The sequence below is a fragment of the Lipotes vexillifer genome, unplaced genomic scaffold, assembly GCF_000442215.2.
Source record: "Lipotes vexillifer unplaced genomic scaffold, Lipotes_vexillifer_v1.1 scaffold258, whole genome shotgun sequence".
Lineage (NCBI taxonomy): Eukaryota > Metazoa > Chordata > Mammalia > Artiodactyla > Lipotidae > Lipotes > Lipotes vexillifer.
Window position 1 is genome coordinate 847,852 of NW_006793735.1, and position 23,328 is coordinate 871,179.

The 23,328-nt window shown below is 44.9% G+C and overlaps 1 protein-coding gene across 2 annotated transcripts in view; it reads right to left on the reverse strand.

The window, feature by feature from the left end:
* The window catches only part of USP13 (ubiquitin specific peptidase 13), a 118,224-nt gene that overhangs the window by 44,171 nt on the left and 50,725 nt on the right, over nucleotides 1–23,328 (reverse strand). For both annotated transcript variants that reach the window (XM_007466674.1, XM_007466673.1), the window contains exons 7-10: nucleotides 16,584–16,678; nucleotides 15,108–15,295; nucleotides 8,915–8,986; nucleotides 8,458–8,551 (exon numbers count right to left, since the gene is read on the reverse strand). In XM_007466674.1, the coding sequence (XP_007466736.1) occupies nucleotides 8,458–8,551; nucleotides 8,915–8,986; nucleotides 15,108–15,295; nucleotides 16,584–16,678 (449 nt within the window). The remainder of the gene's footprint in view (nucleotides 1–8,457; nucleotides 8,552–8,914; nucleotides 8,987–15,107; nucleotides 15,296–16,583; nucleotides 16,679–23,328) is intronic.

Below are 23,328 nucleotides of genomic sequence, written 5' to 3' on the forward strand. Positions count from 1 at the left end.
GGAGGGGGGAGGTTACAGAGGTCATCGGGGAGGGCATCAGGTAGAAGGTCCCTGTGGAGGTCCCTGAGGGGACAAGCAGGGGTGGAGGGCATCTGTGAAGAACCACTAATGTGCCCCCCACAAAAAGGCCGGCCATGATAGAAGACTCATGGCAGCCAAGAGGGAGCAAATGCACTAGCTCAGGCAAAGGCTCTGCCTTGTCTCCAATCCTCCCAACCCTTGATCCTTGACTCTGGAGGGGCCAGAGGGGGTGGGAGGAGGCAAAGAGGTGGAGCAAGGACAAACAAAGACCAGAGGATGCCGACGCCGACCCTTCCACACTGCTGGTTTCCAAGCCTCCTGAGCTTGGTAGCAGGAGAAGCTTTAAACTGGCTTTAATGTGAACTGGGCTTTTTAATGCTGGTAATCTGCAGGAAATCCAGGCACTCTGCCTGGGATACTCCGAAGAGGCAGAGTGGAAGATCCACATCACCTTTAAAGACAGAGGTGGGCTCAGGATAAAGCTGTTTCCATCTAATGGTGCTACATGTCACCTCGTTTAACACTCACAGGAACCCTTTGAAGAAGGTACTACCATCTTCCTCATTTTGCAGCTAAGGAAACTGAGACTGCAGAGAAGTGCCACAAAGGTCTGTCAGCTGAAAGTGGTCTTACGACCAGATTATTATGCAGCCAGCAAAGAGCAGAACCAGGATGAACTCCAGGTTCTGATCCCAATTCCAGGCTCTCGGCAGCAAAACCAGGGTGGCAGCTGTAGCACAGCACGTCTCAGTGAGACGAACCTCCCCTTGTCAATCAAGCAGAAGTAACTCATGTGCTCTCTGCAAAGGTGCACCCACTTCTCAAAATCTCCACATGCTCAGCTTCCAGGCCACCTCCCCCTCCTCTGAACTTGCTATCTGGGCCATCACTGAGCACACAGCACAACATGCCTCCTACTTCCTTTAACTTTCAGCCCGCTCTGGCCTGTCTCCTCAGCCTGACTGCAGTCCTTGGCAGGCGGAGGCCTTGTCTCACACTTCTTTGAGATCTGGACACCAGGGTCAATGCCCAGGGTCTAGAGGCCATGACAGGTGTGCACAATCACACAGTCTGATGCAACATGTGATGGGAAAACTCCAACAGCTATCTCCCTGCCGCCACAGGGCAGCTCTACATATAAAATCTCTCCAACACACGTGTTCTAAGCAACGTTTCTAATAAAACTCAGGTGAATTTTTCTGTACTGCTGAAAATATATCTGAACTAGGCATCCAGAAATTCCCGACCACCTCCTTCACGTAGAACACATCGGGGGTTCTGCCCTCCAAGAGCTGACAGACAACGGCGGGGTGGGGGCGTGATGAGAGACAACACGTATCTATAACAAACGTTAGGGAACACTGCAGAGGACTTGAAACAGTGCCGACAGCTCTGGGAGAAAACTCCCCAAAGTGGCAGCATCTGAGGGCTTGGAACCTGTACATAAATGACCAGCTTACACACACACACACGAGGCTTCAGATGTGCTTCTAGGGCTAAGTGAAGACCAATTTACATCTGATGATCAGCTTAACTACCCACACGTACACCTCCCAAAAGGAATGTAAAAGTTTGTAACCTTCTCCAATCACAAGGCCGATGTGTATCTACATGGTATCGGCCAACACACACATGCAAAAATAATGCCTTACATTTGCATAATGACTAACACTTAGTCATTCATTCAACAGAAATTTACCGAGTGTTATAAAATGTCAGACACTATTCTAGGTACCTGGATGAATATTTACTAGGTGCCAGGCATAGTTCTGAACACTTTATACATGTGTCTTACTTAAATCACCCAACTTCATGAGGTGATTACTATTATTATTTTCTCCACTTGACAGATGAGGAAACTGAGGCAAAGAGGAGTTAAGTAACTGGCCCAGGATCACACAACTAGAAAAGTCAATCGCAGCCTCTCTTTATCTGTCTGTCTTTCTCTTTCTCTTGTGTCCTAATATTGCTTGTTGCACACGTGTGCCTAGCTCTCACCTCTGATGTCCCTGAGTCCCTCTTACTAGTTGCTGAGAAAAGTAGACTATCTGGACTCTGGGCAAGCCCTCTTCAAACCTACGCACCCCTGGGGCCAACATCACAGGCCAGGCCAGCAATGACATGTCCACCCTGGGCAGTGCAGAGACACCACTTGGAATACATCTATTCGTGTTGTGCATTTCGGCTTAGGCACGCACATAAGCACACACTCACTGCCTGCTGCTGCTAGTGTTAATTCTAACAAGCTGTGCTTGGAACTTGAGGTGGCTGCCAGTCCCCATCAAAGCAGCTGCTTGGAAAAGTTTACTAACTTGCTGAAAACAAATTCTGAAAAGCTGGTTGCTGCTCTGTGCCACCACGTGGTCGTACAGCTGGGAGGAGACGTTTCAATGAAGACCCTGGTGAAAACTCCAGAGACTCAGCCCCACACTTGGACTGCAGCCCAGCCTCACTCATTCCCTTCCCATGCCTCTTCTCTCTCGGTGCCCATTTCAGTTCTTTGTTTTCCCTCAACTGACCTTGCTTAATCCCTGGTGCAACAGACAAGCTATAGCTTGGGAATTGATGGTCACTAAGAAGTTATTTGAAAAGCTTCCTAACCAGAGAGATGCTCCCTCTCCCTCCCCACATCTCACGGGCAGACCAGCTCCTGGCTCTCACAGCTGGGTTGGATTTATCTCAAACTCGGCCTCCCCACACTTAATGCCTAACCATCAGCTGACCCCTCTGCCTGCACCCACATCCCACACCTATTCTATCTCTGATTTCTGAGGGGAGGTCTCACTAATTCCCATGTTCAACTATTACTATGTTCGCTTCATGTCTGTTAGAAAATCAGGCTATAAAAAAAAAAAATGAGCCTGAATCTAATTAAGCTTCCAGATCTAACTTCCAGCTTGTAAGAAACACAAGCTAAACAACACCTCAAGGAAGCAATCATTAGAGCAATCCTGGGGCAAACGATCCGGCTCCTTCAACAAATCAATTGCTTGCAAAAAGAGGGGGACTCTGAAAAGATGTCTTTGATACTGCAGGGGAAAATCTGTACATGGGCTGGGTATTGGCTGATACATTTTGTTGTAACACTTTAAGCAACTTTCAACGTGATATTAATGTTTAAAAAAAAAGAAGGTATTCTAGTTACAGGTGCATACTGAATGTTTACAGGGGAAAAGGATGATGCTTAGATTTTGTGTCAAAATACTGCGGGGAAAGGAGAGGAAGGGAAGGAGGAGGGAAGGGAAAAATTGAGTTCGGGAGGGACTGATGAAACCAGATTGGCAGTAATGGTGACTGCCGAAGCTACATGATGGTACATGGAGACTCATTATACTTTGCTCTCTACGTGTGTGTATATTTGCATATTTAAATAAGTTTTTTTAAAGGTCAGGCTCTAGAATAAGGCAGTTACTTCAAAGAAACCAAAAAGCCTAAATAGGAACCAAAAGGAATTCCCTGTCAGTCCAGTGGTTAAGACTTGGCGCTTTCACTGCTGTGGTCCGGGTTCAATCCCTAGTCAGGGAACTAAGATCCTGCAAGCCATACAGCACCGCCAAAATAAATAAACAAGAACCAAAGTAAATCAAAGAAATAACATGTTTCCTGGTTGGCACTGGGTCAGTGTCATCACCTGAGTGTCCCCTATGGGCCCATCACCAAACAAGGCTAGAGAGATCAAATTGACCAAGAATCAGACCAAGATCAGCTTCCCTTCGGGAAGCTCTCGCTCTTGCTGTGAGCTGCCCCTTGGACCCCAGAAGCAAAGGCTAGTCCTGACAACTAACTTTATAAGAGGGAGCCCCAGATAGTCCCCTAAATAGCACCCACCTAAGGAACCTGTCGTAGTTATAGGGTGCTGTACTTACTTTCTCCATCAGCAACTGCAAAACAGATCAGCTAAAATTGGAGAGGACTACCGTGTTCAGAATCTTTCCCAAATGCTTACACAGAACTTTTTGTTTAACACTGCAACCAAGAAGGCAGCCAGCCAGTGTCCACTCATATTCCTCTGAGGCTAATGCTTTAATTAATAGACAAGCAGCAAGACTGAGACTTTATATCACTTTAGAGCAACGGTCGGACAGATGCTTACATTATAAGATCACAGGAATGAAAAAAAATACATGCATCTCAGCCTTCCCCAATGCACAGGTGTATGTCATCTGCTGATTTAAATTTTTAACCTTAAACCATAAACCTTGGACCAGTAATTCCTAACTCACGTCCAAATCCCAAATCTCCTAAGCTAAAGGAACAGAGGGTATTCCCCCAAGCTATTTTTCGTATTCCAAAAGATGAGTTAGAAATGTTACATTTGCCCAAAGTAGGAAAATGCAGGTTAGTGAAAACAAAGTTCTTATGTTTGGAGCTAAAATTACATCATCTGGAAGTAGAACCCTGGTTATATCATGTTGATCAAAAACTGAGACCAGCAATTCTGTGTCAAGGATTAGTTAGATGGGAAATTAAATGAATTGTCACTTAAGAAACAGTTTGTTCAGAATACAGAACTGTTAATAATGTGCTATCTTCAGAAGGAGAAATAAATTATGGAGTATTCAGCATTAAATTGTGTGAAAGCACTGTCTTAGAATGCATAAAGATCAGGAATATTATTATTATTATTATTATTATTATTATTGCGGTATGCGGGCCTCTCACTGTCGTGGCCTCTCCCGTTGCGGAGCACAGGCTCTGGACGCGCAGGCTCAGCGGCCATGGCTCACGGGCCCAGCCGCACCGTGGCACGTGGGATCTTCCCGGACCGGGGCACGAACCCGTATCCCCTGCATTGGCAGGCGGACTCTCAACCACTGCGCCACCAGGGAAGCCCAGGAATATTATTTTTTGAAAAAGAAAAAGTGTCCTTTTATAGTGAGGAGGTTTTAGCTACTATAGATGCAATTTAATTTTAAAAATCAATTCAACAAATTTATACAGAAATGGCAGTGCCCCCAAAAAACACTGCAAATTTTTTTATAGATGAAATATGTATTAAGCATGAATACATAAAAACTAGATTTCACCTTGGTCTGTAGCAGAGCAACTTAATATCCAGAAGTACATATTTTAGAAATGACCCAAGATGTGAGTAGCCCAAGTTACTGGGCTACCTGGTAATTCCACAAACTTTAAGCAACCCCCTTTTTTTTTTAACTTTTTATTTTATATTGGAGTATAGTAGATTAACAATGTTGTGTTACTTTCAGGTGTAGAGCAAAGTGATTCAGTTATACATATACATGTACCTATTCTTTTTCAAATTCTTTTCCCATTTAGGTTGTTACATAATATTGAGCAGCATTCCCTGTGCTACACAGTAGGTCCTTGTTGGTTATCCATATAGCAGTGTGTACATGTCAATCCCAAACTCCCAATCTATCCCTTCCCCCCAACCTTCCCCCCCGTTTTGTAAATAAGTTCATTTGTACCTTTTTTTTTTTTTTTTTAAGATTCTGCATGTAAGCAGATTATCATACTATATTTCACTTTCTCTGTCTGACTTACTTCACTCAGTATGACAATCTTTAGGTCCATCCATGTTGCTGCAAATGGCATTATTTCATTCTTTTTAATGTAAGCAGCCCCTTTTGTCATCCACCTACCAGCATCTACACACTGAGGCACTGGGAGCCTGAAACAAGTACTGGAACAACTGTTAGAGAAGCAGGACAGTGCAGTGGTCAATACAGCACACACTCAGGGCCAGACTGCCTGGTGTAAACCCAGCTCTCCCACTCCCTGGCTTTGTAACTTTAGGTTAGGATTCTGTGCATCCATTTCTGCATCAGTGAACATACAGGAAGGGCCTGGCCTTTCGTAAGCACTATGTAATGCTAGTTATTGGTATCTCTGGTGGTGACCCTGTAAAAAAGCCTTCCTGCCACATGGCTCTGTGTTCTCTCCCCTCCACCACACATTCTTTCGTAATCTCTCCTCTTCTTTGCTTCAGCACATCTTCTTTCATCTCTTGGAGCATTTCAGGCTCATCTACAAGATAAGACACAAACACCAGAGACCCAGCACAAGACCACCTGACCAAAGGGCTCCTGAGACCTGAAAGAAGAAAGATTCTCACAAATTGGTTTCTCTGAAACCAACTGCCAGTGAAAATCCTGATGCCTCAGAAAGTAATTCTCTCCACTGTCAAGAGGAGTGGAGATTTTACAATGAATTACTTGCCTGTTCAAGTAACAGCTTGAAACTGGCACCTCCAGGGCCACAGAGAAAATCATACAGTCAACTCAAGCTCATTCTGAATGTTAAAGGGACCCAATTGATCCTGGCATGTCGGAGCAGGGAAAGTACTTTGCAAATCATCTAGATCAAGGGTCACATACCCAAATACCCAGCATACCAGCCAGGTCACGAATCACAAAGGGACTGGGGCTGGCTGGGGACAGCAGTCAGCTCCAGCCACTGCTGTCATGGGCCTGGGACTGCCAGAGGCTCTGAGTGTTTAAAAGAAGCTGGAAAGTCAGATTCTGGGGAGGGGGGAAGGTGCAAGCAAAACACACCTGCAAGACAGATATGGTCCAAGTGCTGCCGGGTTTCACACCTTGAACCAGACAGGGCAGGGCAAGCCTCAGACCCCTGGAGATCACACAGCTACCACGCTAATCTAATGGTGGGGAGGGGACTAGGGTCCCCAGCTGTTCAGACTCAATAAAGAATATGACTTATATAAGAACTACTTTTTTCCTAATGTAAAAGGATATTGTGATATTAAAACCAAATTTTCCTTCCAAACACTGCTAAATTGATGAGTTTTCATTTCCCATTTTCTCAAATGAGGAAATTCTAAAAGCACAACCGTCCTGTACTGTACACAGACTTTATTTACATTAGAGAGGGGACCTTCACACTTGCACTATTCACAACCGCCAGCGAGACCAATCTTCCATTTGATGGTTGAGACTGAAAGGTTACGGGGCTTGCCCCCAGGCTCCAGATCCCTCGCAAAGGCAGGAGAGGAAGCCAGGCTCCCGAGTCCCAGTCCGTCTCCGTCTCCTCCACCAGGGCAGGTAGACTCTGCCCCAAGAGTGGCCCAAGAAGTGACAGCCTGGATGAACACCCAGGATAAATGTGATCAAAAACAATATCTGGGGCCAAGTTTTTTCACCATCACCTCTTCAAAGTTCCACAGGAGCTCAGAAATAGAAGAAGCCTGGATAACCCGATAGCCCAGACCACCTCAACTGCATCCCAACTGGGGGTCTTCCTGTCTGGCGTGGATAAGGGACTCATTGTTGCAATGCTGGATAACAATGCCACTGGAGGACTTAGGCTTGCCTGGCCATGACACTCTGATCTCCAGGCCTGGCCCTCAGAATGTCTACATCCCTCTCCAGCCTCTCACAATCCACTTCCCTCTCCCCAGCCCCAGACACTGCCTCTGTATGTTCCCTTCCTAGTCTCTCTTCTCCTGTTTGCTCCATTTCCCCAACTAATTGGCTTCCTGATGAAAAAGAACTTATTCCCTTTCGATTCTTGCTCTCAGTCTGCAGGCATTAGTCAAGGATGACTGGCTTAAGCTGGGAGCACAGAGGTCACACACTTGAGACAGAGAACTGAAAGAACTTGCCCACTAAGTCAAGACAAGGTACCCTGGAAGCAGAGCAGGGGCTGGGGAAGCGGGGCCTGCATTCCACCCAGGATGACTGCAGCTGTGGGAGGCAAGACCGCCAAATACAGCTGTGTAAGCTGCGCACTGCACAACTCCAAGGGCACCATTCCAAGAGGCCAGGCTGTGAGTGGCACCATCTGGAGTTGCGTTAACAGAGCAGCCCAGGGACGGGTCAGTGGCCCAACCTGCAGGCACATGGAAATGGGAGTCTGGCTATTAGGAGATGAAGCACATCTTTCAATGAGTCAAGTAATAGTGACTGAATGGCCAACTGAGTTTCCTATACTGGAGTGTGCTTACAAACTCCCTGGCAGCTTAGTTAAAAAGAGGACTGCCCAGCCCTCCCCAGAAATTCAGAATCCTCAGCTCTAGGTACGGGATAGGAATATCTGTGTTGTTTTTTTAACAACCAGCCTCTTGAGAAACCCTAGCAAACAGAGCTGAGGCTTAGGAGAACACAAACACTACAAGGGCCAAGACTGGGTTACCGAGGGGAAAATGTTTTTATTTTTATATGTTTATTCCTTCCATTCCAGCACTACTTTATGAATAATGTTATTTCTAAAGACCATTAATGATGGCAATCACATATAATCCATGAAGCAAATGCCACCAGAAACCCCAACCCTGGCTATTCCTTACCACAATTTTTAAGAGCAGACTGACACCCTAGACCCTAAAATGAAAGCGCTATTTTGACAGCTTGCTAAATTGATGGCCACCATTCGCCAAATCATAGGAAATCCATGCTCTTGCTGAGAAGCTTCCTCTTTCCAGCATTTCAGTGTGGCAAATACCCAGACACATACCTTGGGCTCCTCCTTCATCACCTGTTCAATGAGCTCGGATTTCATGGGAGGTTTTGAATACTGGCCTGAGAGAAGGCCGTGTCCTAACTTAGTCCTGGACAGGAGGGAGAAACAGACAAAAAGGTTATTGCTGTTTCCCCTCAGAGATCTTAAAATTACCTACAAATTTCAGTAAGTACAGCTGCAGCTGCTTTTAGGTGGAACACTGTATCTCAATTAGTCACAAATAACTTATCTGTTTGATTCTGCTTCATACTGATTCCATTTTCAACTTTTCTCAGTACTTTACAATTTTACTGATTTTTTTCTTTTTACAAAAGCAACACATACTTATTTCAGAATACTTTTAAAAATACAGACAATAAAGAAGAGAATTGCCTTTATTTAATTCTGCAACCCAGAGAAAACCACTATGAACACTATATCAGATACTTAAAAATTACAACAGGGCACTTACATCTGTGTGTTGAAATCTTGTGTTGGATCTAAAGGAGAGTAGTCAAATATTCTTGGAAGATTTCCTACATATCTAGAAAATGAAAAGCAACAGTCAAAACATAGGAACTGAGAGATGAACAGAACCAAAATAAGCTATCATCCTAGCTAAGACCTTCTTGTCTTTCTATTAACACTAAATCATCCACCTGAAGAGAATTTTTTTCCTGAGCTCCTGCCTCTGCAGTCAAATTCATGGGCCTTCCTAAAAGGTTTATGCTTCTATCAATGGGTCTCAACCCCAGGTACGAGTTAGAATCCCCTAAAGAGTTTCTAGAAAAAATACGAAAGCCAGAGCCACCCCCAGATGTTCTGATTTCACTGCCTGAGGTTGAGGCCTGGGATTTGGAATCTTTTACATGTAGCCAGAGTCAAGGACCACTGGCTTACGCCACCTCAACTACCTTCCCAAAAACGAAAGGTAAGGTTAGGAATTGTTCTGGTGGTGTCAAAATGAATAATGACAGCAGTAACAACTACCGTTTCTGAAGCGTTTCCTAAACTGCCTGATTAAGACTTCATTACAACCATATGAGGAAGGGATTATTGTTGTTACCTCATTTGAGAGATGAGAAATCAGGGTGCAAATGCATTAGGTACCTTCCAAAATCACCCAAGAGGGAGTGATGAAGCCCAGAGTAGACCCAGGCAGCCTGGCGCCCAAGCTGTGCCCTGAACCACGCTGCCAGATGTACCTGCCCCAACCACAGTCCCTTGTGCAGCCCACAAGCCCTCCTTCTGACCAGTTTACCTGACAGAGCAGTCTAACTGTAAACATCCATCGCTCATCTCAACACACAATCATTTCTTTTTTTAAAAATTTTCCTCCAAACGTGTCAAAAATATATTTTCCTGTATTAGTTGTTTCCAGTAGTACATATCTGTCAGTCTGTCTACAGAGCAATCTTCAAAATTAAGTAGATGAATAAACTAATATCTTTTTCACTGAACAAGCATGTTTTTCAAAAGAGAAAGCATGTAAGTGAATTCATTACATTTAAATAATTATACATAGATTGGAAATTATTTTAGTTTAAATTTTTTTAACATCTTTTTTGGAGTATAATTGCTTTATAACATAGTGAATCAGCTATACGTATACATATATCCCCATATCCCCTCCCTCTTGCATCTCACTCCCACCCTCCTTATCCCACCCCTCTAGATGGTCACAAAGCACCGAGCCGATCTCCCTGTGCTATGCTGTTGCTTCCCGCTAGCTATCTATTTTACATTTGGTAGTGTATATATGTCCATGCCACTCTCTCACTTCATCCCAGCTTACCCGTCCCCCTCCCTGTGTCCGCAAGTCCATTCTCTACGTCTGCTGCGTCTTTATTCCTGTCCTGCCCCTAGGTTCTTCAGAACCCTTTTTTTTTTTTTAGATTCCATATATATGTCAACACACAATCATTTCTTTCACTTCTTAAGTTCATTTCCTATTTCACGCCCCCTGCTTTGTGCTGTTCACCTTTCCCTCTTGAGGCTTGGACTCTCTGAGGCTAACAGCTCTAGGAAGAAGCATCCAGAAGCAGATCCCTCTCCCTGTCCCATCCTGCACCCTGCCCTGCCTGCTTCTCTGACCACATTCCCACCCCTCTCTCCCAGACCACAACGCCCCAGCCATTTCCCCTTCTTGCTGCCCAGGGCACACCAAGCTCGCTCCTGCTTCAGGGTCATGCCATCCTGCTGTCTCTTTCCTGGAATGCTCTCTCTACGGATCCTTGCTCCCTTTCATGTTCCATATCACCTGAGCCTGGCTAACTTTCTTCTTGGCATGAATCACTATTTGCAACTATACAATTTATTTATGTTCTTGTTTATTATCTATCTTTCTAGAGATCACATACTAGAATATAATCTCCATGAAGGCAGAGACTTTAAATGGCTGCATCTCCAGCACTAGAACAGCATCTAACATGTAAAAGGCACTCGATAAATATGTGTTGAATGAATATATTCATATCATTTAATCACACAACCAATTTTCATAACTGACTACCTAATGACCCAACAGAACAGGCATTACTGCAGTAAAGTCTTGGTAGAGAATCATGATGCACTACAGTTAGTAATGACCTCTAATTAGATCCCTGAAATACTAGAAACTTCTAGGCACCTGCTGATTACAAACTCGGAATTTGTATCCAAGGTTATGTACCAACATAAAAATTAACAGAGCACACGTCTCTGGAATAGTCCCATTCAAATGGCTTTTGGTTGTATCACTAGAACAACAATTCCGTTTAGAAATTTTCAATGGACCAAAAGCCAAATAATAGATAAACCAAACTATATTCAGAGTCAGAGGTTGCACTGATGAATTCTTAATTAATATACAACACGATAAACATTAGTTCTCTTACAATCCAGTCTTTATCATATCTCAAAACCTGACAAGACAAAAAAAATCCACTGGTAAGATGAACATTAGTGAAAAGCTTACGCTTTCCAGCAAGGTTGATGGAGAAGAATAAAGTTAAAGGGGGTAAATCTTTGATGTCAGAAAAGTCCATTTTGCTAGTAATTTATATTCCTTTTCTAATCAATGAGGAATATCCTCTATTACAACAAAATTAAATTAAAAGGCAGCAGTAGGGGCTTCCCTGCAGTAGTTAAGAATCCACCTGCCAATGCAGGGGACACGGGTTCAAGCCCTGGTCTGGGAAGATCCTACATGCTGCAGAGCAACTAAGCCCGTGTGCCACAACTACTGAGCCTGTGCTCTAGTGCCCACGAGCCACAAATACTGAAGCCCGTGTACCTAGAGCCCATGCTCCACAATAAGAGAAGCCACCGCAATGAGAAGCTTATGCATCGCCAACAAAGAGTAGCCACCATTCACTGCAACTAGAGAAGGCCCAAGCGCAGCAACGAATACCCAGCGCAACCAAAAATAAAAAATAAATAAATAAAATTTAAAAACATTTTAAAAGGCAGCAGTAATGCTGGATAATTTTTAAAGTATCAATACTTATATCTTCAATTTGTAATCTAGTGGTTTTCAAAGCAAAAAACAGTTTTGCTATCTGACAATCCATCTTCGCTGTCATTCAATTCGTACACCAGTTTATTTAGATTTGCTCCTCATTGGAATTATTTTGAAATGTAAACTGGGTTCAAGTGGCAGGGTATCAAGGAGTCCAGCTGATGTTCCCGAATTACACCGTGGTTGTGCATAAGTCATTTAATCTCCCTGTGAGTCACTCTTTCTACTTACAAAATGGAGATACCAGTCCTGGACATAACTCCACTGAGTTAGTCCCACTGGGGAAAAAGGAGTTTGAAGAGCAAGTACTTCAACCCAGTGACATTTGGTAAAAGAACCAAAAGACTGAGGACAAGTATGAAAAATAAGTTGCTCATGTTCTAATATATACAGTAAATGTTTAGGAAATATTAGATACTACAAAATTCTACAACCCTTGAAACGAGACCAGGTGAGAGATTCAAATCATAATTCCAAATTATAGACATGAGGTACATTTTTTTTTTTTTTTTTTATGGTACGTGGGCCTCTCACTGTTGTGGCCTCTCCCGTTGAGGAGCACAGGCTCCGGACGCACAGGCTCAGCGGCCATGGCTCACGGGCCCAGCCGCTCCGTGGCATGTGGGATCTTCCCATACCCGGGCACAAACCCGTGTCCCCTACATCGGCAGGCGGACTCTCAACCACTGCACCACCTGGGAAGCCCTGAGGTACATTTTTTCACTGAAAAAAAAATTCAGAAAGTTAATTGTCCATCAAACTTTGAAGTGTAGAAAATATTTTCAAAAACTGTAGGCTGTAAAGCACTAAAAATGTTGTTGCGCTTTGTAACAAAAGAATATAAGTGTCTTCCATTCTAGTTTAAAAGAAATAATAATTATACAACACGTACCATAAGGACTTTCCCTCAATAGTTTAAAAAAAAAAATCTTGTAGCATGAGACAGATAAGATGAAGCTACACTGTTTCCAAATCAAATGATAATACAGGTATGAGACATGGGTAAGAATTTATAAAAATAATACAATGCATGATGCATATCTCTGAAAAGGTTTTCGCATCTCAGAGCTTCAAACTTGCTCCTCCTTTTCTCCAAAACCCTGTCTACACTCCCCCTGCACATCAGTCAAGGTGATTATCCCTTTGTGTGTCCCTTCTTCAAAGAGATCCTCCCTGACCACCTCCTTCCCTTTTCCTTCATGGAATTTACCGTATTTATAACCATGCAGTTGTTCTTATGATTACAGATACTCTTCAGCAAAGGATGGGGTTACATCCCAATAAACCCATCATAAGTTGATGATATCGTACATTGAAAATGCATTTACAATACCTAACCTATCAAACATTGAAGCTTAGTCTAGCCCACCTTAACCATGCTCAGAACACTTACATTAGACAACAGTTGGGCAAAATCATCTAGCACAAAGTCTATTCGATAATAAAGTGTTGACTATCCAATCTAGTTTATTGAATACTGTACTGAAAGTGAAAAACAGAAAGGCTGTCTGGGTACAGAATGGTTGTAGGCATATCAGTTGTTTACCCTCAGGGTCGCGTGCCCGCCTAGGAGCTATGGCTGCTGCCCTGCCCAGCATCACAGGAGAGTATGTACCTCCTGTCACTAGCCCAGGAAAAGAGCAAAATTCAAAGTTTCTACTGAACACATATCACTTTTGCACCATCTTGAAGTCAAAAGATCTTAAGTCGAATCATCATAAGTTGGGGACGGTCTACATTTATTTAATGTCTGTTTTCCCAACTGGGGCTGGGCACCAGGTCCTTTTGTTTACCACTGAACCCCCCATACCCAGCACACTGCTGAGCAGAGCAGAACCCACTCTTTATTGGCTGGATGGAAAAAATTAAAACCTGACATGGAAAACTGACCATAAATTTCCAAAGCCAGGAACAGTATGAAGAGGTAAGACTTCAAATACCAAGAGAAGAAAGAAAAGGACATCTGATATACTTTTATTAACTACCTTTAAAATCATTAGCATTCAACTCCACATGGGTTAAAAATTGCCCTGTGCTGTCCCTAGCATGCTATCTGCCCGTCATTCTGTCTTAGCACATGTGTCCTCTTCCATACTTGAACCAAGGTCGAATCCTACCTGCTCTGGGAAACACTAGAGATTATTTCCTAAACTGAGGCAGTGGCTGCCCATGAGCTGCAGCTACCAGTCTCTGTGGCTCCCTGTCCTAAGCACAGTAGAAGGAAGAAAAGGGCCAGAGACACAGCCCCTCTGCCCCTCACCAAGGGAGGAAGCAGGCAGCCTGAACATGTACAGTTGGGAAGCACCCTAAATCAGTGCCTCCCAATTACTTGTGGTGAAGGGCCAGCTAGTTTGTTGATTTCAACTCATATAGATGATACCTTTAAAAATACAATAAAAATAAATTATAGTTGACCCCTGAAAAACACGGGAGTGAGGGGCACCAACCCTCAGCACAATCGGAATTCCACGCATAACTTTACAGTCAGCCCTTTGGATTCGCAGTTCCTCCTTATCCATGGTTTCAACCAACCGCAGATCCTGTAGTACGGTAGTATGTATTTATTGAAAAAAATCCACATATAAGTGGACCCGTGCAGTTCACACCCATGTTGTTCAAGGGTCAACTATATTGAAAAAATGAAATGCCACTTATAAAAAACGACAACGTCAAAGGCCTACCACAATTTCTGAATGCTCACTCTCAATTTCCATACCTGTCTCATTTCGGATCCACATCCAGCAGTCCAAGGACCAGCACCATCTACGAACCACATTTTGAGTAGCAAAAAAAGAAAAGCTTAAATCCTCTTAGAAGCTCCACTCACTCACCACTGACCAACCAGATCCTCTCCTAGCACATCTATAGGAAGAGATGTGGCAGTTTTGCTGTGAAGCTTAATGATTATTACTTTCTTGGCATAGAGTGTATTGGTCTAAAATTGGAAGCCATTATTAATATGACAAATCCCTGTAGGAGGTTTTCCAGTTTACAAAGCTCTTCTTATCTCACCTGATCCCCATAACACTTGACAAGTGTTCTCACCCAGCTTCATGTGGGAAGTCACAGCACAGATGGTGAAGGACTTCCTCAGCACACACTGCCTGACTGGACGCGGAGGGGATGCAGAGCAGGCTGTGCACCCTGGTCTACACGGGACACTTACGCTCTCTGGAATTCTGGGATGCTGAAGATGGCCTGCATCACAGAGCTGAGATAGCAACTGTTGCCCAGGTTCTTGAGACCCGTGTATCCGGGGCCGTACATGGGCTTCAGCTTCGTCCCCGTCTCCTGGATCACCTCCCACTCGCTGATCCGCGGCTTGCTATCATTGTCCTGGAGCCCATTCTCTGTCTGGGGCAACGTCATTGAAGAAATACAACTTTAACAATGATTATCATTCAAACATCATGTCCCACCAATTATTTCTAACAGCAATAGACGTTTCTGCCTTTCTTCCCCAGTTAAACAGAGAAATAAACAACCTCATTAAAAAAGACTGACGTGGGGGCTTCCCTGGTGGCGCAGTGGTTGAGAGTCCGCCTGTTGATGCAGAGGACACAGGTTCGTGCCCCGGTCCGGGAGGATCCCACATGCCGTGGAGCGGCTGGGCCCGTGAGCCATGGCCGCTGAGCCTGCGCGTCCGGAGCCTGTGCTCCGCAATGGGAGAGGCCAGAACAGTGAGAGGCCAAGTAGAATAATCTCAAGGGCAGATACAATGCAACACAGCAAACAAAAAGCAAGGCAGTTGGAGAAGGAAGTAGAATAAAACCATGGGGTTCAGGAGAAGCTCGACATGGGAGGGAGGTTTAAAGAAGAGCACAGAAAACAAATTAAAAAGTGACATGAGTGGGCTTCCCTGGTGGCGCAGTGGTTGAGAGTCCGCCTGCCGATGCAGGGAACACGGGTTCGTGCCCCAGTCCGGGAAGATCCCACATGCCGCGGAGCAGCTGGGCCCGTGAGCCATGGCCGCTGAGCCTGCACGTCCGGAGCCTGTGCTCCGCAACGGGAGAGACCACAACAGTGAGAGGCCCGCGTACCCGCAAAAAAAAAAAAAATGACATGAGTGAGAAAGAGGAGTTAGAGAGGAGAACATGAGGAGAGGGAGATGACATGGGCTAAAGCAAAACACGCACAGTTAACCAGCTCCTCACAGGGACAAATATTACACAGTCACGATACCAGCCTGAAAACACAATATGAAATGAGGCAAAGCGTTTCCATCAACAATACTCTTTTGGCTTATTCTTTCCACCCGTGCCCCAGGAGCTCTGCTTCCCTTCCTGTAATCAATTAAAGTGATGTTGGTCACAGATTATTTTAAAGGTCATCTCCCCGTACCTTCTCCCTTTAGTGAACAAAGAGTGATTCACGCAACTCTCCATCAAAGGAGACAGAAATTTTGCAAGTAAACTCCAACTAAAACAAAATGGTACTGGATGAGCTTCCATTTTTACTATAAAATAAAAATTAAAAATCTAAGCTGATAACCAAAAGAAAATGCTAATTAAGTTCAAGAAGTAAATGCAAACATTAAAACCTAAAACCTGTAAAATGAAGATTTGTGTGATAGGAATTATATAAATAAACCAAACAGTTTCCCCGCTAAGTGGGAATAGAGACAAAAGGAGACCTTTCTTACCCCATGCATATGAAGCATATCAATTCCAAAATGCGCTAAGTGCTTGGCCAAATGGGGATCCAAAACAGGTTCCTCTTCTTGGAAAGAATAAACATCTAGAAGGTGAAGAGAAAATAAGCACTGAGATCTGTAATCAAGTCATTCAATAATCAACACCTATTTACCGAGCTCCTACTATGCCCTGAGCTTGGGATATAGCAATGAACAAAACAAAAATCTCTTGTGAGTTTCAACTGGGAGGGAAGACAGATGATAAAAAATAAGCATAATAAATAGGTATTTTTGTAAATATACCCATAATATCAATTCTTTTGACATTTCAGAAAGTAATTTTAAAAAGGTTTCTGAAACAAGAAAAAAAGAACAGTGTCTAAAGTTAAATAATTCAAAATTAGACAAATACAAATGCCTGACACGGATTGTTCTAACCCGAACCCCAGTGGCATAGATATAAGTTCGGGAGGAGGAAAGGGTGATGGAGGAAACAGCCACGCCGTCTGCCCACGCAGGGAGAACAGAGAACACACAGGCCCTCGGGGCTGCCGAATGGCTGGACCGCAGTGTGAGGTCCAGGACAAAACAAAATTCTGCCTGTGGAACCCTCTATAGTCTCTCTGGTAGTCCCAGACCTACCACCTCACGACCCTCCACCTCCGCCTGCCCCCTCATCCCCTCTTCCCTACTTCAGTGTCCACACCCCACAGAGCTGGTGAGGGATCTGTGAAGACTGCTGTGCTTCCCAAATGCGTCCACCCTACAGCACACAGAAGAAGATGATGATGCGTTTAGCACAGTGGGGTAACTCAGGAGGCTCCGCCCACCCCAGGACCTGAGGGATCAGCATGTTGGCCTCGTCCGTAACCCACTCACGGCACACCGGTGTCGGGAAGCTGTGTGTTTGGGGGTGGCAGGGGAGGGTTCTCTCCTCAGGACCCTCAATATCCCCCCTGACAACATAAGGCTTTAGATCGCACCTGGCTTCTTGCGGTATGATTCAAAGCAGCAGCATTACCTGGGAGCTTGTGAGAAATGCAGAATCTCGGGCCCAACCCCAAACCTACTGAATGAGAATCTGCATTTTAACAAGATCTCCACGTGCACAGCAAAGTCTGAGAAGCACTGCCTAGCGTTTTCAAAAGCTATCCAAACCGCTGCCTTATCTGTCGTCATAGGGCAGTGCAATGCAGTAGAGGGAAACATTTTCAGGCCCATTTTGCATGTAAGGAAACGAGGGCTAGAAAAGTTAAATCATTTGCCTCAAACCCCACACGTGGCCAAGAACCCAGGTATTCTGACTCCCGGCCCAGTCCTTTTTCCTCTGCACTAGACTATTTCCTCAGATCTCTCAGGAGACCAAGAGGCTCAGTGAAGCACCATCCTAGGCCCTTAACAGGAATGGAGAGTCAAAAACCACAATTTCTTCACTTCTAAATCTGAAAAACAAAATCTGAAAATAGATATAAAGATATTATTCTTTAGGACAGTAAAAGATAGACTGTTCAAGGAGTTTCTTGCTCTTTGGAACAATACCAGGAGTAGAACAAAAAGTAATATATATAGAAACTATGGTGACGCTCTGACCCAGACCCAGATACAGAGACTCACTGCCACCCCTGAAAAGCCACTCTTTCTATTATTAATAGATTAAACATTGTATAGCTTTCTCTTCTATCCCTCTTCCCTTAGGGGCCCATTTTAACTTGTGAATAGCAGCCTTCATCTATATTCCTTTTTACAATATAATTCAGTGCTCTCAAAAGCAAAAACAAAAGACAAAATCCCCCGCCCAATGAAGAAAAAAATTTCCAAAAAGTTTAAATACAAAAAAAAAAAATCTTTGAACTAATAACTTAAAACAAATACATCAATGATATTTTTAATCTATGACACATGACACCAAAATACCACTCAAATATTGGCTGGAAGGTGAAAATGACACTCCCCAGGCACTTATCTTTGGTTATTATTAACTAGTGAGATAGTTTTGAAGACTTAAGACTTTAAGACCCTAAGGCCCTAAGCCTCTAATTATCAGAGCTCCAAGAGAAAATAAGATTGCTAGAAATGCACCATTGGCATGGGTCTAGGATTTCGAAATAAGTGAAAATCACATAGAACTCTATGGTTCTTAAGCCATTAGGCTCCAGCCTAATGAGAAATTAGTGAGAAATTAACATTTCGTATCTCCAGTCATTAACTGCTCCAAAAATGTGACATGATTTGGTCAGACACAACAGTTACTTCTTACCCCAATAACAAAAACAGTTTAGTGAGTAACACACAAGAAATCTAAAAATCAACTGTGATCCTTAAACTTGGCAATCATGAAGAATTTTAAAATGACATGTAGTCATAGAAAAAAAATTTGAAATAGACTCAGGAGCTGCAAATCCTTACACATTTTTCATTGGGAAATTCACTTTATTTCCAACTTCTGCTTAGCAAAGTCAAGTCTTAGCTCAGAAACTATTGTAGCAAATAAGCACTGCCTGACAAGTATTACCCTGCTGACCCCTTCCTTGACTTAAAAGCTTGGAGCCAAGACACACAGTTAGGAAGCTCACAGAAAGATCCTCCTAGGAATAGTCCAAGCAGAGTTTCATGAGTAACTACGTTTACTTTAGAAGGAAACCAGTCATTGTTTCATTTCAAGTTAAATGACAAATTAAGCCATGGAGAGCATGGAGAGACCCGCAGAAGGGAAAAGATAAAAGAAAAGGTTTACAGCATGAATAACTCATTGATGTGATAAGCATGTTAGAAAACAGTATGTGCATTAAGTTCCAAAACTAAGGAAAAGATTAGAGAATAGAGATGGAGACTAAGACTGAGACAAAGACTGAGAATCTGTAAGGAATTTACATAAAAATGGTAATAATTTCTTTTCTCTGAATGGGAAGGTTTCTTTTTGGTTTTTTGCTTTTCTTTTTTCCCCAAATTTATTATATTTTGATTGAAAAGAATGTTTTATAAGTAATTGCCAAAGATTAAAATGTTTCTATATGGTGGTATACTATTAGGACTAGTGTACCACTGGTCGTCCTTGTTCACCCACAGGGATTCACTCACTCACTCATTCACTCATTTATTGATTCATTCATTGTATTCAACAAATATTTACTGAACACCAAATATATACAGATACTGAGGATTTAATATTAAATAAGACAAGCAGGGTCCCTGTCCTCACAAGTTTAAACTTTATTGTTTCAAATAGTCTTACAAGAATGCTGGTTTAGTATAAAGGACCTCAACAGATGTCTTCTTGGCTGTGGCTTACTCATGTGACTTTGGACTCTCTTTCCTAAGCCCCAGAAAATGGCAGAAGTCCAAATTCTGCCCTCAGATACCCACACAGGAAAGAAGGAGAGAGAGGTAGAGATGTACCTCAACAAGATCTGGTGTTTAGAAAGACTAAAGAAACCAGAGAAGCTGGCTTCACTGCTCTATCATCACAGCTCAAATGGGAAAACAGAAACAAAAACAAACTCAGAACTCTTGGTCAAACACCAAGTCACAAGCCAGAGGAAAGGATCTCTCCAGAGTATGTATGATCCATTCACCCAAACTGCATCTCTCCACCATGAGTTTATATTTGCATGCCTATAGAGCATCTGCCACAGACAGGAAAAGAACAGAAACAAGAGAATGCTCCAGCAATTAATCTAGAAACCCAAACACAAAATGAATGAGGGCAGAGGTATATACCATCACCTTAGACAGTATAACTCCCAGGCCGGACAGAGCCTAGACTGTGGTCAGGAAAGGAAAACAATTAAGAGGAAAAAGATGTCCATAAAATAGGAAAAAAAGAAGAAAAAGAAAAAAAGGTAAATCAGAGGAGAAAACTTTATCAGTGTGTCTGTCTTCCTCCATCTGTTTACAACACAAATATTTACTGAGGACCTACTATGTGTGAGGGGCTATGCTAGATGAGACAGAATAGTAAACAACAAACGTGGCGCTCGGGCCCTGCTGTCCCAGGTGACCACCATTAGACACAGCGACAGGATCTCATGAAAAGTGCCACAGTGGAGCAGCACAGAGGCACACAGAGGGGCACAAACCAGGTCAAAACTAAAATGAAGTAGTCAATGCCTTGATCCAAATCCTTGAGCTGATACCCAGGTCAGGGGTGAAGATGACCAAAGAAGAAAAATCACCTTCAGGCGGCAGTGAGGAGGGAGCCCGTGGCGCAGAGGTCGAGGACCTCCAGGCTCACATCGACAAGCTGGCGGGGATCCTGCAAGAGGTGAAGCTGCAGAACAGCAGCAAGGACCGCGAGCTGCAGGCCCTGAGGGACCGCATGCTTCGCATGGAGAGGGTCATCCCCCGACCCAGGATCACGAGGATGAGAATGAAGAAGCCGGTGAGGCCACGTGAGCCCAGCCCCAAGGGTCTGAGACAGCGGAGCAGGAAGCCCCAGTGACCGAGCACCTCCCTCGCGGCCCTCCTCGCCGCCCCTGTCGAGCTGGGAGCGGGTGTCGAGGCTGATGGAGGAGGACCCCGCCTTCCGTCGGGGGTGCCTTCGCTGGCTCAAGCAGGAGCAGCTGCGGCTGCAGGGACTGCAGGGCTCCGGGGGCCGGGGCGGAGGGCTGCGCAGACCCCCCGCCCGCTTCGTGCCCCCTCACGACTGCAAGCTGCGCTTCCCCTTCAAGAGCAACCCCCAGCACCGCGAGTCCTGGCCGGGGGCGGGGGCCGGGGAGTCCCCAGCGCCACCCCAGACCCCTGAGGAGCTCACCCCCTCTCTGGCCACCCCTGCCCGCAGGCCCCCAAGTCCCCGCAGGTCCCACCGTCCACGCAGGAATTCCCTGGACGGAGGGGGCCGGTCCCGGGGAGGGGGTTCTGCACAGCCCGAACCCCAGCACTTCCAGCCCCAAAAGCACAACTATTATCCCCAGCAGCCCCAACCGTACCCAGCCCAGAGGCCCCCAGGGCCCCGCTACCCCCCATACACTACGCCCCCCCGCGGCTGAGACAGCAGCGCTCAGCCCCTGACCTCAAGGAGAGTGGGGCGGCCATGTGAGCCCCGCATCTTTGGCAGAGAGGGCCTGGCGGAGCCCCTCGCTGGGAGGAGATGCTGCTTCCCCAGAAGCCCTGGGGCAGGAGGCCCTAGAGACCAGAGAGAAGGTCCGAGTAGGTGATAGAAGAGCAACGGGAAGCTGCCTCGGCGCTGCCCCCTTGCGGGGGCGGGGCACAAACGCTGCTAGGGTGGGTGGGGGGCTGGGGTGCCGCGCAGTCAGTGTTTGACTTTCTTTTCAAGTGGGGGCAAAGGGGAGAGAACCTAGAGGGAGGTAAGGTCTCCCCCCTCCTGGCCCTGTCTGTCTGTCCATCTGTGGTGGGTTTCTGTTTCCAGGGAGGTGTGGTGGGATCATAAGTCATTCCTCTCCCCTTTCAGGCCTCCTGATATATTTGGGGGACCTGTCTGGCGTCTGGTTTACCTGGGGTCCCTGAGGATGTGGGACCTTTCAATAAAGGACGGAAAACAGAAAAAAAAATAAAAATCACCTTCAGATGCTGCTGAGCTGGTGCAGGGGCCAGTGGGATACGCGATTTCACTGCTGCCACGGGCACTACAGGAAGACTCTCCTGTAATCACCAAGGCTTTGAGGATTCTTCTTAGGTAAACTAATTTCTATGATGAAAGAAAAACACACCTTCTCTTGCCTCCAACCCTCTTCATTCCTTTCCCACCAAGAACCTCAACCTTGCTCTGCTAAAAGAATGTCTCCTCCCACAGAGGAAAGCTTGTATGGTGATCTGTTTCTTATTTTGTTTGCTGCTGTACCCATGGAACCCAGAGTGGAATTCGATATGGGGCCCACTTTTATTACCCAGCCACCACAATGGCCTAGCCTGGAGGGATCAAGGCTTCCTGGAAGAACTAATTCTAAGCTGAGACCTCAAGATGAGTAGGAGTTTCTCACTGAGCAGGTATGTTCTTACTGGAGAGAAGGAAAGCAGGACGACTGGATCACACGACCATTAAACATCTGAGTTCACAACCTGTTTGGATTCCATGTTCACTAAGCAATATTCTAAATATAATTCAGCTTCCCACAGGGAAGGAACGTACTGGTCAAGTTGACATAAACATCCCACTTACAGGTGGTTGTGGTTCTCACTAGAAACTAAAAACTAAACACCCCAACTTTAACACTTTGTCTCTTGTGAGTTGAATTAGCCTCAGTGAGCCTAGCAAGTATGGAAGATGGACCCTCACCAGTGGTACTGTCATCAGGAGAGGGCCACCCCACCCCCAGACAGAGGGCACCCTACCCTCCTGGGCCTCAACATCCACAAGGCCCATCATCAGACATTTATGGAAACTTTACACGTTTTCATTAACTTATTGGCTTTTTAAATAAACAATAAGCTACAACTAGCAATCTATTAAACAGATTTAAAAGAAATGAAAATAGAATTGATGCATCCCATAAACTAATACGTAATGATAATTAGACTGAAAATAATTATTTGCGTTAAAACCAACTCTGCACAAGATAAGCCGGAATCAAATCCTGATCTATTGTCAAAAAGTGAACATGGGGGGCTTCCCTGGTGGCGCAGTGGTTGAGAGTCCGCCTGCCGATGCAGGGCACACGGGTTCGTGCCCCGGTCCGGGAGGATCCCACATGCCGCGGAGCGGCTGGGCCCGTGAGCCATGGCCGCTGAGCCTGCGCGTCCGGAGCCTGTGCTCCGCGGTGGGAGAGGCCACAGCAGTGAGAGGCCCGCATACCGCAAA